Source organism: Macrobrachium rosenbergii, chromosome 18 (genome assembly GCF_040412425.1).
Source record: "Macrobrachium rosenbergii isolate ZJJX-2024 chromosome 18, ASM4041242v1, whole genome shotgun sequence".
NCBI classification, from domain to species: domain Eukaryota; kingdom Metazoa; phylum Arthropoda; class Malacostraca; order Decapoda; family Palaemonidae; genus Macrobrachium; species Macrobrachium rosenbergii.
This window is the reverse complement of record NC_089758.1, coordinates 13,081,663-13,095,790: the sequence shown is the minus strand read 5'-3', so window position 1 is coordinate 13,095,790 and position 14,128 is coordinate 13,081,663. Positions and strand designations below refer to the sequence as shown.

General features: G+C 35.9%; 1 protein-coding gene across 1 annotated transcript in view; it reads left to right on the top strand.

The window, feature by feature from the left end:
- Positions 1 to 6,240: 6,240 nt before the first annotated feature.
- Positions 6,241 to 14,128, top strand: part of LOC136848126 (85/88 kDa calcium-independent phospholipase A2-like) — a 41,282-nt gene continuing 33,394 nt past the window's right edge. Inside the window, 2 exon segments of the mRNA XM_067120393.1 lie at positions 6,241 to 6,358; positions 11,418 to 11,522. Coding sequence (XP_066976494.1) covers positions 11,421 to 11,522 — 102 coding nt within the window. The 5' untranslated portion in view covers positions 6,241 to 6,358; positions 11,418 to 11,420.

Here is a 14,128-nt window from a genome sequence, read left to right as displayed (position 1 = left end):
TGGGAAACTTTGATTCAATTCTGTCCCGAAGAATGACAATTTGAAAACATCCAGCGAACGAGAGCAACAGTCCATGCATGACAACTGCCCAGTAGATAAATGCATCCTTTAATTAAGAGTTTTCTTTGCCTCATATGTCCGTCTGGACTCATTTTTAACTTTCAATTTCTTTCAAGTTCTTGACACAGCTTTCAACTGCTTATTTGAGTAAAGGAAATCGTTCGTTTGCTTATTTCTATTAACTAGCGTTAAGCAGAACGCTAAATATGAACGTTCGACTTTCTGGAAGCTTGCTTTGCCAGTTAATGAATAATGATGAATATTTTTTTCTTGTCTTTCAATAACTAACACGCCACAGTCTATTACAAGTACTCTTCATATCTAGTCGTGTTTCTTTTTTTTTTATTTTAGTGCGCAATATGACACTATTTCAGTTACGTCCAATAAATAAATCAACACGAAAACACACACAAAGATATATATAATATATATAAATAAATATATATATATATATAATAAATGTGTGTATATATACGTATACAGTATATGTATATATATGTACATAATCTTGTGATAGGACTTATAAGTACCACCCTTCGAATTGGGCAGAGGAAGGAGTGATGGAGATGAGGTCTAGATGTTAATTATTGTTCTCAACTAGCTCCAAGTTCAGCCTGTGCAAAGGACTGCACTCCCCTAACCACGACCAGTACAACCGTTTCTTTCCAATCTCTAGCAATGTTAACATCGTACAAAATAAGATCTACAGATTTGTTGCTCAGATCTGAAAGAAAACCCTTCCTTCAGAAATAGCTTCCACAATGGCTTACCTGCCTAAGATGACTTAAGACACCATGCGTTTAGACCGATGTATTTTCGCCTTCCTTGAGCCTTTTCCATACACCTTAAAGTTTTTTCATTACATGCTCTGTAGTGCTAACTGAACTAATTCTCTATTTATTTAGAATTATTACATACGGGAATCATCTTAAGATACGAGACTCATACTATTTCTTCCGAACTTTAAGAATAGGAAAATATGTTTAAAATGAAGTACTGTATTTCTGTATTACATTGTATCTTACTGCTGCCAATTATACACAAGAAATAGTTTTCACTCATTTCAAAACCAGGAAAAAGGAAAACTCAGAGGCACAATTAATATAGAGGGTATGACAACAAAATACACTTTATTCTGAAAATTACAACACAATAAAGAGATAACTGCGACTGACTAGCAATATGCAAGATCAGACTGAGAAATAGATTCAAAATGAAAGTCAAAATGAAAACTAAAAATTAAGCGTATTGGCAGAGAAGGAAAGTTAGTTGGATCACGGAGTTAATAAAATGAATGGACAAATAATTGTGGAGCAGTATACACTCATTTGCCATGAAATAATCTTTTACTGTTCTCTCAGTTTTTACCTGTGCAAAATAAAGAAACAAACACACCACGATATGCAGTAATCATGAAAGAATAAAATATTTTTTTTCCAAAGAGGCAGATTCTCCATTGACTCCACACTCTGACCTACACGAGAGTTCCTCGGTTTTCAACATTTTCCGAACTCTTTTAACAGCATTGGCTTTTTTCCTGGACCTCAGTATTTATGTGTTCAATATACTCGTCCTTTTATTTTAAATCTTATATATGAGATCCTTTGATGGCTGAGTTTCTTGACTCAACATTTCATCAAAGTAATCTTTGCGCTGTCTTTTATCACTTTTCCATGACGTCACATTTTGTCCATGTACTGTCTCTCACTTAATACTCAAATTCAGACAGTCTGTAATATTCATATATTCATATGTATGATTCTCATGTGCACCTTAGTTTCATGTGGCCTTGCAGTTTCATTTTACGTGAATAAAGTTTCACATGTGGCCTTGCAGTTTCATTACGTGAATAAAGTTTCACACATCGGCAGTCATTTACTATACTTCCGCCGTAGACGGTGCCTTGTTTCAAAATGATTTTTGTTATGAAGGAAGTTGCACTGAACAATACAGACAATGGTAACATGGGTTTCCGCAAGGTTTTACTGAATATTTGTTGTTCTCAAGAGAACCCTCAACTATAGCTTCTAGAATACTGACCAAAAAGAGAAAAGCAGAAGCGTTAACTAGCAAATATTGCTTGTTTGCCAAATAAAAGGTTCTATAGCACTCATTCATGTATAGGTAAATAGATTATCTTTTGACCATATCTTTCTGTACTTAATCATTGGCATGTTAATGATAAATATGTTTTTACCCTTGTATAATTGTATCATAAATAAATGCTTTTACTTCAGTTCCATGTTTTATTGCTAATCACACCGCCAAAAATGGGTACTTATCACTTATTACTCGTTGAGGGCTTATCCAGGTCCCGCACCACTTCCAAAGCGCTCGCAGGACCTCCATTATCAAATTAATAGTTTATTCATCAGATGTATTTGCTCACACTGCATATTCCACATTCACTGTTTGATATTCCATATCATAGCATCGATTAAACAAAAAGTTTTAAGTTTCTTTTTGAGACTTCAAATCCTCAATCTGCCTCAGCTCAAGAGGAAGCTTGTTATATAATCTAGGAGCTGCGATTTAAAGGCTCTGGAGCCACAGATTGAGGAAAAACGCGGCTCTACCAACTTGAAACCATCTATAACTAGTCTCGTACCAGGTCGATTTATTGGTCGTATATCTGTAATAGGTCCCTCAAATATCGAGGAGAGCCGGTCTTAACAATTTGATGGGTCAAAACACATAACTTGAATATTATTCTGTCCTTCACCGAAGCCAGTGCAAATGAATGAAGACAGGGGTCATCCTGTCCCAATAAGCAACACCTTTCATCAGTCTAGCAGCTCTGTTCATAATATTCTGCAGTTTCTTGAGCTGTACACTGGGTAACTTATATTACACCGAGTTACAATAATCCAGACATAGTCAATGGTTATTCTATTGAAAATAGGAAATCTAGTATCAAACACTGCAGTAATGATGGTGTGACGCGGTGCTTGTGCAAAATCTGAAACTATATTTTCAATTTTATTCTTGAAGAACTCTAAAAACTTGTCAGCTGAAACTCGATCACTATAACCTCCAGGAAGTTTCTTCTCCTTTGAATTTCCTGTTAAACGGTCAAGGAGATTATATAACTTATTTGTATCATTTCGAGCCTCGCGAATTTTTTTGTTATAATACTCAGTTTTCCTCCTTTTTATCACAAGGTTATATTAATTTCTCGCAGACATATATTCATCCCATAAATGATCAGTTTTTAATCTGCTCAACAGTTTCTCCTTTCGTCTCTTCTCTGTTTTTTTTTAGTATTTCACCATTAAACCATGGAGATTTATCATTAACTACAATGTTTTTTTTCCACAAAATGACACATACGATCGTATTCACGCTTATTCACGCGATTATACATACTTATCAGGCATTGAACACATGCCGATTCCCTTGATTCAAGGGGTTGATGATCGCAGAGTTTTTGAGAACCCTCATTTATTTTCCGAGTCACAATCTCTATACATTCACTGCACTGAGGAGAAACAAGATTCGTTTCACATTTCAGCTTTTGCATCACTTTGCATTTTCTTATTGGTAAATAAAAAGCAATCAGACTATGCACTGGGGAAATCGCACATCTCTCCTCAACTTGTATGTTAATAACACTGATTTACAGCATCACAAAGAACGTGTGACCACTTATTGCAGTGGAGCCATTTATATTGTTTACAAGACGATGCGACTCAAGTAGATCATTAAACACTTCGACACCATCACTGGTGGGATCATCCATCCATAGATTAAAATCACCACAGATAAAAACACTTACTGCAGATATATCAATCACGTCAAGCAGTAGGCAAAACTCATCTAAAAAGACACTTGTCGAGGGAGGTCTATAGACTACGACGAAAGACATCTTCGTACCAGAGTATGTAAAATTTGCCTCAAGATATTCAAAACTTATTGCATTAGTTCTTTTTACGAGCCTGATATTAGTGCATCCTTTGTGTACGAAAACGCCGACCCCAACCCGTCTTTTAGCCATGTCTTAGTGACGGCAAAAATATCGATTGTATTTTCAGTTATGAAGTCTCTAATCTGTAGTGTTTTATTTCCTACAGGCTGGACATTCACGTAACCACATTTTAAATTTCCGTTAGTAAGTATAACCATGATCTGTGTTAGCAGCAATCCTTTTCATCTCATAATCTAAAGCTTTGCATTCTTTTGAGTTCACCGCATGATCACATTTATGATATTTGTGTCTCTCACAATTAATACAGCGCATTCCAACAGCGGTACAGACCTTTGTCCTGTGATTTCCTGTGCATTTTCCGCATGTTAACTCACCAGATTTATCTTTGAACCCACAATTTTTTTCTAAGTGACCGTATCTTTGACAATAATAGCAAGTGATGACATGATACCTGTCTCTCACCGTATAGATGCCCCACCTTAGTTTCACTTTGTCGCCATTATCATGAACAGCCTTCCTAACCTCAGGCTCACACTTCAATATCCAGTGAAACGTTCCGCTCGAGGCTGGCTTTTTAAACACAACTGCTATCTTCTTATCAATTTCAGAGATTGATTGCAAATAACTATTCCTCTCAATCATGTCGTTTACCACATCCCGTTCTGCTTCATATGCATTGCAAATCATGATCTTAGGTTTATATTTTCCAATCTTCTTAATGTCAGTTCCCTGAACCCCATTGCTAATCTTATTCGCCGCCAAGTCTCGAATACGTTCATCTGCAAAATTTAAAATAACATGCCCATGCCTCGTCGACCTAGTATCAACAATAGGGATGTCATTTAAGGCATTTGCAACATCGTCATTCCTTTCGATGATCTTCTCAGACGGTTGTTTTGACTTAATGATCAACAAATTCTTTCGTTTAACTTTGTCAGCATAGGTTATCTTCTCAGGTTGAAGAACAGCCATATTTTTCATGATTAAATCAACTTTCATTTCAAGATTTTCAAATTTCATAGCCCAATCTCGAGCATCGGCAGCTGGGTCATGTGCAGACTCAGCACTCCTGTCATCAAATGCAGTGGACAGCTGATCCTGCAATTCAGCAATTTTGGCTTTTTGACTCTCACATTCCTTTTCAAGCTTCTTATATTCATTTTGAAGACTTTCATAATTATCTCGCCATTTCCAGGCATACTCAAAGCAGTTTGGGCAGAGCCACTTCAATTTCGTAGTGTTTTTCTTACTTACTTCATCAAGATGCACACATTCTTTGTGGTACCAATCACCACATTCACATCTAATCCATCCTCCTTGTCCACTGTCTTTGTTCTTGCAGGAAGGACAGATCACTACAGTGCTATTACTAGCCATAACGACTAGGTAACTCCATTAATGGGGGTGGGACAGAGTTAAAAACAACTTCATCCGTAATTGCACTGTTTCACTCGGAGCAACGCAAAAACACGTCCGATCCGCACAACTCACTGCACGTTCGTCATTTGATAACTTAAAGAAAGATCGGTGCATGCCAGAAAATGATAAGTAAATTAAAATCAAACTCCATAAATTTCTGTGGGATAGGAAATGCGGCCACTTAACGGGTACCTGGCCATAGACAGGGCATATGTATCATAGACCTTGGCCATAGAACAACCTTAGCACGTCACTATTGATCGCTCGGGACAGACGAAACAGGATTATAAGACTTGGAAGGCTGTATCGTCTTGTCCGCTTTCCTTTGAACTGACTTGCATTGTTGTTTGATTTTGGCTGCCTATGTTAACGTTATAGCAAAATTCGGATAATTTACAAAGATGCGAAACCAAAATGAAATACTTTCAAGGATATGGGAAGCAGTTGGTCAAGTTAAATTAGAACTTAACCAGGACAAAATTTTATGGCACAACAATTACAAAATGAATTTCCTCTATTTCAGTACATTCTGTTTTGGGCAATGATCTAACCCCTATCCACAAAAAATTCAGAGCCTTAAGAGAAACAAAATCGTCTGACTCTCAAGGTCTTAAACGTTCTTGAAATTCAGGAATGACTCAAAACCATAATTTTCAGAAACGTATGGAACTTATGCAATATTATCAGTAACACATTTACCTGTAGATTTCTCCGTTTTTAATAACAAAAATCACAATTGTCGCTTTCTAGTACCAATAAAATAAACCATCGGGTTGTTACAAAGAATAAACGTTGTTGATGGTCTCAAGTACCATTAAAAAAAAATCATGGGATATTTCAAGCCTAACTCGACATCGACAGGTTCTACTGTCTTGCCCACGTATGATTGAAGAATGTTTACAAATAAACCAGTGAATCAGTTCTACCGTCACTCTTCCCGCATCCAATCACCTGGTATTTATTTTCCCGTAATTTAGCTTTTTTGTCGTAATTATTCAGGGTTATTCATGTTCCGTAGGTTGGGATTACGTAGATATAAAGTTAAAATATATAGCCCAATGCGTACTAATTAGATTACCTTAATAAGTTTATACGTCATTGTGCAAATCACGATGAGTGAATCAACTAGTGCTCGTTGAATGACATGCAATAGGCTAAGGGAATCACTTGGGACAGTACCGTTGTTATGCGCTCTATTTACTTGGAAAGCCTTGGGATATATGTTGTTCAAATGTACATGCTTACTAAGTCGTCCTTACACCGTAACTGACAACGTTTTATAATAGCTTAAGCGTTTGTAACGTTTCTACACCCATTTCTGGTGTAGCAAACACGTTTCACCGGCACCTCTAATCAACCACCCACTCGTAACTTTTTTTCCCCCCTTACCTGACCTAGCCTGTTTGGTAAAATTTTACAAGTTGCCAATAAGACTCCAGTTAGCCATTTTGCAGGAAAAACCATTTTGAGTTTTTCATGCAAAAATGACTAGGAAATAATAGGGCACTATAAGAACCTTAAAATACCAATATAACTTCACCCACGGGTGTTGACTGGTTACAGTTTTAATTAGCTATGGAGGGAGGGGTATTCTTACCTTATAAGTCGTAAATTTTCTAATTTTTTTATTTGTCATTTGGTGAATAGTGTTTATGGGGTTCAAAATAATGAGAATGAAGAGTTCTTTTTCAAAATGTAAGTTACAATTTCATAGTGTGTATTGGCAACTTATAAAATAATACCGCCTGTTTTGTAGGTGGTGGTAGTTAATCTTGTTAGCCTAGGCCAGTTGTTAATTTAAATGATTGGGTGTGAGAGTAATAACCATTATATGTTAGGCCTAAAACTGGTAGGCTAGTTACCAAACTAGAGGAGGGTTGGTAGTAGTCTGCAGTTTTATCATATGACCACATAGCCTAGCCCACATAGGTAAAACAACCAAAAGTTATAAGATGTTCATCATACCAACATATCAGTAACTAGTCTATAGGCCTAGCCAACATTTGCCATGGTAGACATAGACTAATGTACAGAGTAGTTGCCTAGTTGCCGTGTTTAGTGCCAGTCCCGTGGGAATGAACGTAAAAACATAAACAAAAGACAGTAAACATCAAAAACAAAAGATACAAGCATAATCAAAAACAAAAGGTCAGCAACTGGTGGGAATCAGGCCATGGTAGTAGTCTCCTGTTTTACCATATTTATTACTGAGTTTATCAGTAATTACAAAACAGATAAACAAGTGTTAAGCACATTAAACTAAATACAGTATACAGTTACAACAGAAGTCACATAACTTAGACTAAGGTCATTTTTGTGATGATAACGTAGTTCAAGTTTATTATGCTTTATGGTTGTTGTTGAAACAAATTACTGACAGTGATAATAGCCTGCAAGTAAACGTTTGTTGATAAATATCCCCTGTTTGATGTTGCTAAGAAACAGTATGCTTACTGTGGTTATCCAAACAAAAGCAGCCTTATCATTGAGATGATTATCATAGACTTATAATAAAGCAGGTAGCATAGAATAAGTAACATTTAAAGGGCAGAGTAGTGTTGGTGGCATTGGGTAGGTTATCCCATAATTATTGAATGAATTTCTGAACAGCACAACATAGGATGCCTTGGCCTTTTCTTCCTTTTTGTTCCCTCAAAGCCCTTGATTACTGTAAATGTTCCATGAACCATATCTGCTCCTCTTTTATTTACAAATCACCTGTTGCAGTATGGTTTTTAATTAAGAAAATTTCTCAATACAGGTATTATCCTACTTACAATGGAGTTAGGTTCCAAAAACTCATTGTTTGTTGGAAAAAAATTATCTCGAATATAGCCTAGCCTACACAAGGGTATTCAGTACCATCTATACCAGTGGTTCTCAACCTTTTATTGACACGCCCCCTCTAAGAGCTGGTCCTTCCCTTCACGCCCCTTGCATCTATGAGTAAAATTCCTCCCAGATTAGGAGGAAAATAAAAAAAAAGAGAAAGAGAAGGAGTTTCTGGGGACAGGAGGGAGGTAAATATATAATTACAAAATAATGGTAATTATAGTCTAACTAGAGTGGCAGACTATGGAAACTAACGTTAAAAGGCAATACTTTTTCATTTTTTTTATAAACTTCTGATATTAGTTCCTCACTCTTGTTGAGAAAATAACGAATATAATTCTAGAATTTTTACATTTTCCCTAGGCCTCGTGCCCCCTGGAAATTGCTGACAGGGGCGTATTCAGGTTGAGAACCACTGATCTATACATATATGGTTGCCTAGCCTACACTATAAGTATACTCTACACATTTACAGTATAGTAATTACAGGTATTAGTATCTGCTAATTCTGGAGGTTCATGCAGATTGGCCTGTGATAATTCAGTACAAAGAGACATTGAGTAACAGACAAGAATTGGCTTAGCCTACACCATGGTATATCGTATACATATATGGTAGCCTAGCCTACATTATACTGTACTCTGTATCCACATATTAATATCGTATTATACTAACATCAGCATAACGAATATGCATCTTTTCCATGGATCTTTTAAAAAGTTATGTTTTACTGTACTTCACTGTATCCAATAATAGTGTATGCATTCTCATATTGCTTTTGTATTATATAAATTATGATCAGAGCGATCAATGTTTTGGTTTGGAAATTGATTATGCAGTAAGTTATTTCAACATATTTAACTCAGTTCAGAGCGCTTTTCTTGCTTCTAGCTGGCGTAAATGAATCTCTTGATACTTTATATGGGACAGGGTTATTTTTCATTGTACAAAGTGTTTTTAAGTCGAAATATAACTTAAATACATCTCCTGTGGAGTTAATTTAGCAATTTTTTTTGTCAATAGATGACATTGGCCATTGGGGCATGTTTCTTTTATTTAAAAAAAAATTTTGTTCGCTATTTTCACTTGATTTCATAACACAAGATTTATGGTTTTATCTCTTATTGACATGAAAACAGCAGTAATATCTGTTCTTTCATGCCCTGTAGTTCTGATTAAAATACTTTTCTCTCCAATTTTATTTACAGTCAAATTTCATCCATTTTACTAATGCTAGATAATTTTATAGTCATTAGCAGCTTGAACATTGTTTTCTCAGCTTAAATTTAGCAGTGTATTTCCTTGCCAATCTTTTCTGCATAGCCAATAAGGGTATAATGTAAAAATACATCAGTCCTATTCTACGTAATGTCATTTGTAACATAACTACGGTAATTGTTTACTGCCATACAGTGGTTGAAATACAAGCAGAACAGCTGTTGTTATCCAATTTGGTTGTTATTAGCAAAACAGCAGATTCTTGTTCAGTTGTTTAGGGCTGTATGCATTTGCAAAGAGTTTAACATTATTAACAATACTTTTATCACTTTCTTTTACTTTTTTAACTAGAAGATGGGATGAAGAGATGGAGGAAAAGAAGTTGGTCTATTGTAATTTGGTTTCTCTCGCTGCCTGATTGTACGCTGCTGCCTATGCCCACGCGAAATTTTGAAATATTTCTAAATATTTTTGTATCGGTATTAATTGCTAACCCCATCGTAAAATCGAATTATCATAAGGTGAATTATCATAAATCAAGCACTGCCTGCATAAGCTAAGAAAGCAATGCTGTTATGACACCCAAAATTGCTGATACTTAAGTTACTTTCTGATAGGTTACTATCTTAGTGATGTTGATATGTTGTGCTACTGGTAGACTGCTACTAAAATAACATCAACTATCTTATTTCTGCAATTGTTCTCATACTGTAGCCACCTCTCTAATCTGCAAATAATTCAGTTTTATGTTAGATTTCACTATTATTCAAACATATATTGAGATAGGTATGGTGTAGTAAAGATGTTTTTAACAATTTTTCTTATCTTAGAATATGCCTAACACTGAAAATGGAAATTGCTTAAATAAAAATGGTCATATTAGGTTACTTCCATTTACAGGTATAATGTTGATTTTCACCCTCTCACCTTTATAAAAAAGGCATCAGGTTATGAACACAACACATGGATGAAATACTGTATAACCATAGAAAATTGCACTAAATACAATACCCCCTTAGGGGGTTAGTGCCTTTAGTTCACCTCAAGTGATGCACTGCAGGCATTACTTAAGGTTCTTTGCAGCATCCCTTCAGCTCTTAGCTGCAACCTCTTTTCATTCCATACCTCTGTTCATGTTCTTTTTCTTCCATCTTACTTTCCACCCTCTCTTTCCTCCTGTTACACCTTTCAAACTTTATGAACGTCAATTTCCGTTTTAGTGCTGAATGACCTCATAGGTCTCAGCGCTTGGCCTTTGGCCTAAATTCTATATTCTCTTCTTTTCTAAAAGACAGAACATGATAATTGTGGTTTCCCAGGCCCTAATGCCAATGCTGAATAAAAAGGCAAAAAGTATGAGAATCATTTTCATCTTACCTCCACTGACTTATTCACTAACATGTGCCTGAGCTTCCCATAACAGGAGTTAGATGTGTAGTATGGTAACTTCGAAATAACCTGTGTTGCCAAAAAGTTTGTGTGCTAGAGACAATCCAGATATCTCAACTCTGCATATAGATTCCTTATTTTAATTTTGTAGATGATATGGCATGCCTCAGAATAATAGAATGTGAACATGGGTGAAGAAGGCTACAAACAAAAATAATTATGAAATATTAAGTTAAGCCTTAACGTTAATGCAGATTGTACTTGAAGTTTGCTCTAATTAAACACTATGTTCAAAAACAGAGAAAAATTAAATTCAGCTTTAGTAGTGTCACTGGATAGGAGGATGGGGCAGTGGAGATAAATGAAGGATTTAAAGGAAAAAATTTGGACCACATATACTTAGTTAGTCAAGATGGGAGATTTTAATAGCAAAATAGTCTTAATACTGATAAAATGTATCTACAGTTTTTTTCTGTATCATTTCTAATTCATTCTTTATTGGCACCACTTTGCAACTTTTTTGTTGGAATATATAACTTCGTTGTTTTTTAATAGTCCCGACTTTCATTTCCAGAATATGGCATTCCTTGGAAATCTTTTCAAGACTTTGATTGGTTCTGAAGGGACATCTGGGAATACTGTCACTGAAGTTGGAATTTCACAGTTCACAAGAGTTTCAGTAAGTATCACTTTACTTTATTAAGATACTGCCATTAATTTGACAAATTAGTTTACTGTTCATTGCTATTTCTTGGTACTGTTGGAGAATATGCCATGATTTTACCTGGTATTGCATATTTTACAGTTGTATAGCCTATATAGTTTGTAATGTTAGAATTTTCATGCCTGTGGAAAATGTAAGTTTCTTTTATTGCCTAGAATGAGTATCAACTATTCATATGAATCATACCTTCTACTTTACTTGAGTCATAACACCCTGTTGGAAAGACATACCAAGTGCATATCCCTCTGTATCCAGAGTCTTAGGTGGGGGGAAGGAAGAGGTTGTGTGCCTCTGAGAGGAAAAAGGAGATTGTGATCAGGAGAATACTTGTACGTTGACTGAAAGAAGTCAACCAGTAACAAGCAGGGAAAGAGGGGTGAAACTTAGTATGAACTCAGTCATTAGTGTCAATTCTTTCCTGAAATGGTCCAGAGAAAACCAGCCAACATTAAATTTCTGAACCCCAGTCAGACAGATAGGCCTACATAACTTTGACTAGGTTATTCCAAGCAGAAATAGGATGTATGACTAGGTTATTCAAGCAGAAATAGGATGTATGACTAGGTTATTCCAAGCAGAAACAGGATGTATGACTAGGTTATTTCAGGCAGAAACAGGATGTAACTAACCATCATAGCATGAGTACAGGGCATGCTTCCAGAATTCTTTCAAAATGAAGACATGATGGTGATGAGGATGAAATTTTTTACTGTAACTCTAGCCAATCATGAAGTCTTAAGTCATCATTGTCTCTACTAATATATTTACTTATGATTTTCGCCTCTCTGTGGTTAGACATGAAATACCCATGCTACTAGCCTACTTGCTGCATCCAATCCATAAATTTTCAGATGACCTGTTTGTCTCCCCTACTTATCACATAAATATACAAACCTCAATTATTGACATCTCATGTGCAGTCTGGATTGGAGACAAAATGCTGTGCAGATATCGGCCAGATGAGAAAAAGTATTTGGTACCATTTATCAAATTGTGTTGTGCCGACTGCCTATAGGAAGGATTATATATTCAGTACGATTGTGAATTGTAAATTCTTTTACATGTATATTTTGACTTGCCAAATGATGGTTTCTTATAGTATAAATTGAATTTGTTCTTATCTTTAATTTTATTTTTTATAGCCAATATACATATGGTACAGGCAGTCGGAATGGAACCCCAGCTTAAACTGGGGGTTTTGTTCCGACACTAAGCCAAAAATTGTCTTAACCCCAAATATCGTCGAAGATCGTAAGAAAACCTTACTTTTAATCCTGTGGGTGTCTTGAAAATGACGTAACCTGCATTATTATTGAGTTTTTCATAAAAAAAACCTCCAAATTTTTATTATTCTGCTGTTTTAGAGCTATATTTCTTCTGTCGGATCGGCATTGTTGGCTTCATAAACCCTGAACTTGGGTTGTAACCTAGGAAATAATTTTTGATGAATATATCTGAAGAGCATCGTAAACTTGGAACGTCGTAAGCTGAGCCCGGCATAAAATGTGGACTGCCTGTATACTGTATACTTTTTTTTTAGCCCTTTGTTGGCCGAGTCGGTTGAGCTTCAGACCGTCATTCGATGGGCCGGAGTTCAATTCCCGCAGCCGGCTGATGAAGAGTTAGAGGAATTTATTTCTGGTGATAGAAATTCATTTCTCGCTATAATGTGGTTCGGATTCCACAATAAGCTGTAGGTCCCGTTGCTAAGTAACCAATTGGTTCTTAGCCACGTAAAATAAGTCTAATCCTTCGGGCCAGCCCTAGGAGAGCTGTTAATCAGCTCAGTGGTCTGATAAAACTAAGGTATACTTTTTTTTTTGTCCCTAAGAATTTAGTCTGTCATATGGCATATCGTGGTGGTGCTAATTAGTCTTCATTTTGATATTTGTTTAGTTCCAGGTTCCACCACATCATAGTACTGTACAGTATATGTATTTTGTTTGTGTGCCAGGCCTTTCTTACCACTGTATGAGTGACTTAGCCAGACAGTGTACTTGAATTACATTTAACTGAATCATCGTGGTGTTCTTTAAAGGCTATTCCATGGTTTTACAATACAGTAACATCTGGTATAAGTCTTACGAAAGTTTGTTCTCAGACTGTTGGTGTGTTGTACACTACCATAGTTTCTGTAACCTTCTATAAACAACAGGTAACATGGTCTGTAATGATTACCTGTTACACATTTATCACCCTACTTATTGGTCAAGTGGTCTAAGCAGAATATCCTGGAAAGACCCCCCCCTGCCTTCTGACTGTAACATTCCTTTTGGTGTTTATGAACTTCTCTCACTCCATATACTCACACTGTCTGTTGGCAATTGCTTTAGTAGCTGACTGTCTTATTTAGCATTGAGTTGTAATTTTTCATTCCATACAAGCTTTGATAATAGGGCATATGTGAAAACTTGTGTATATACCAATCTGAATTAATGGAGTTGTTCAAGTTCTTAACTTGAAAACCTTTTCCTTTGGAGTTTTTGTCATTACTTCTTATATCAGATTGACATTATGGGAGAATTGTAGATGGGGAGCCCGTTTTTGGCAAACTGTTAAAC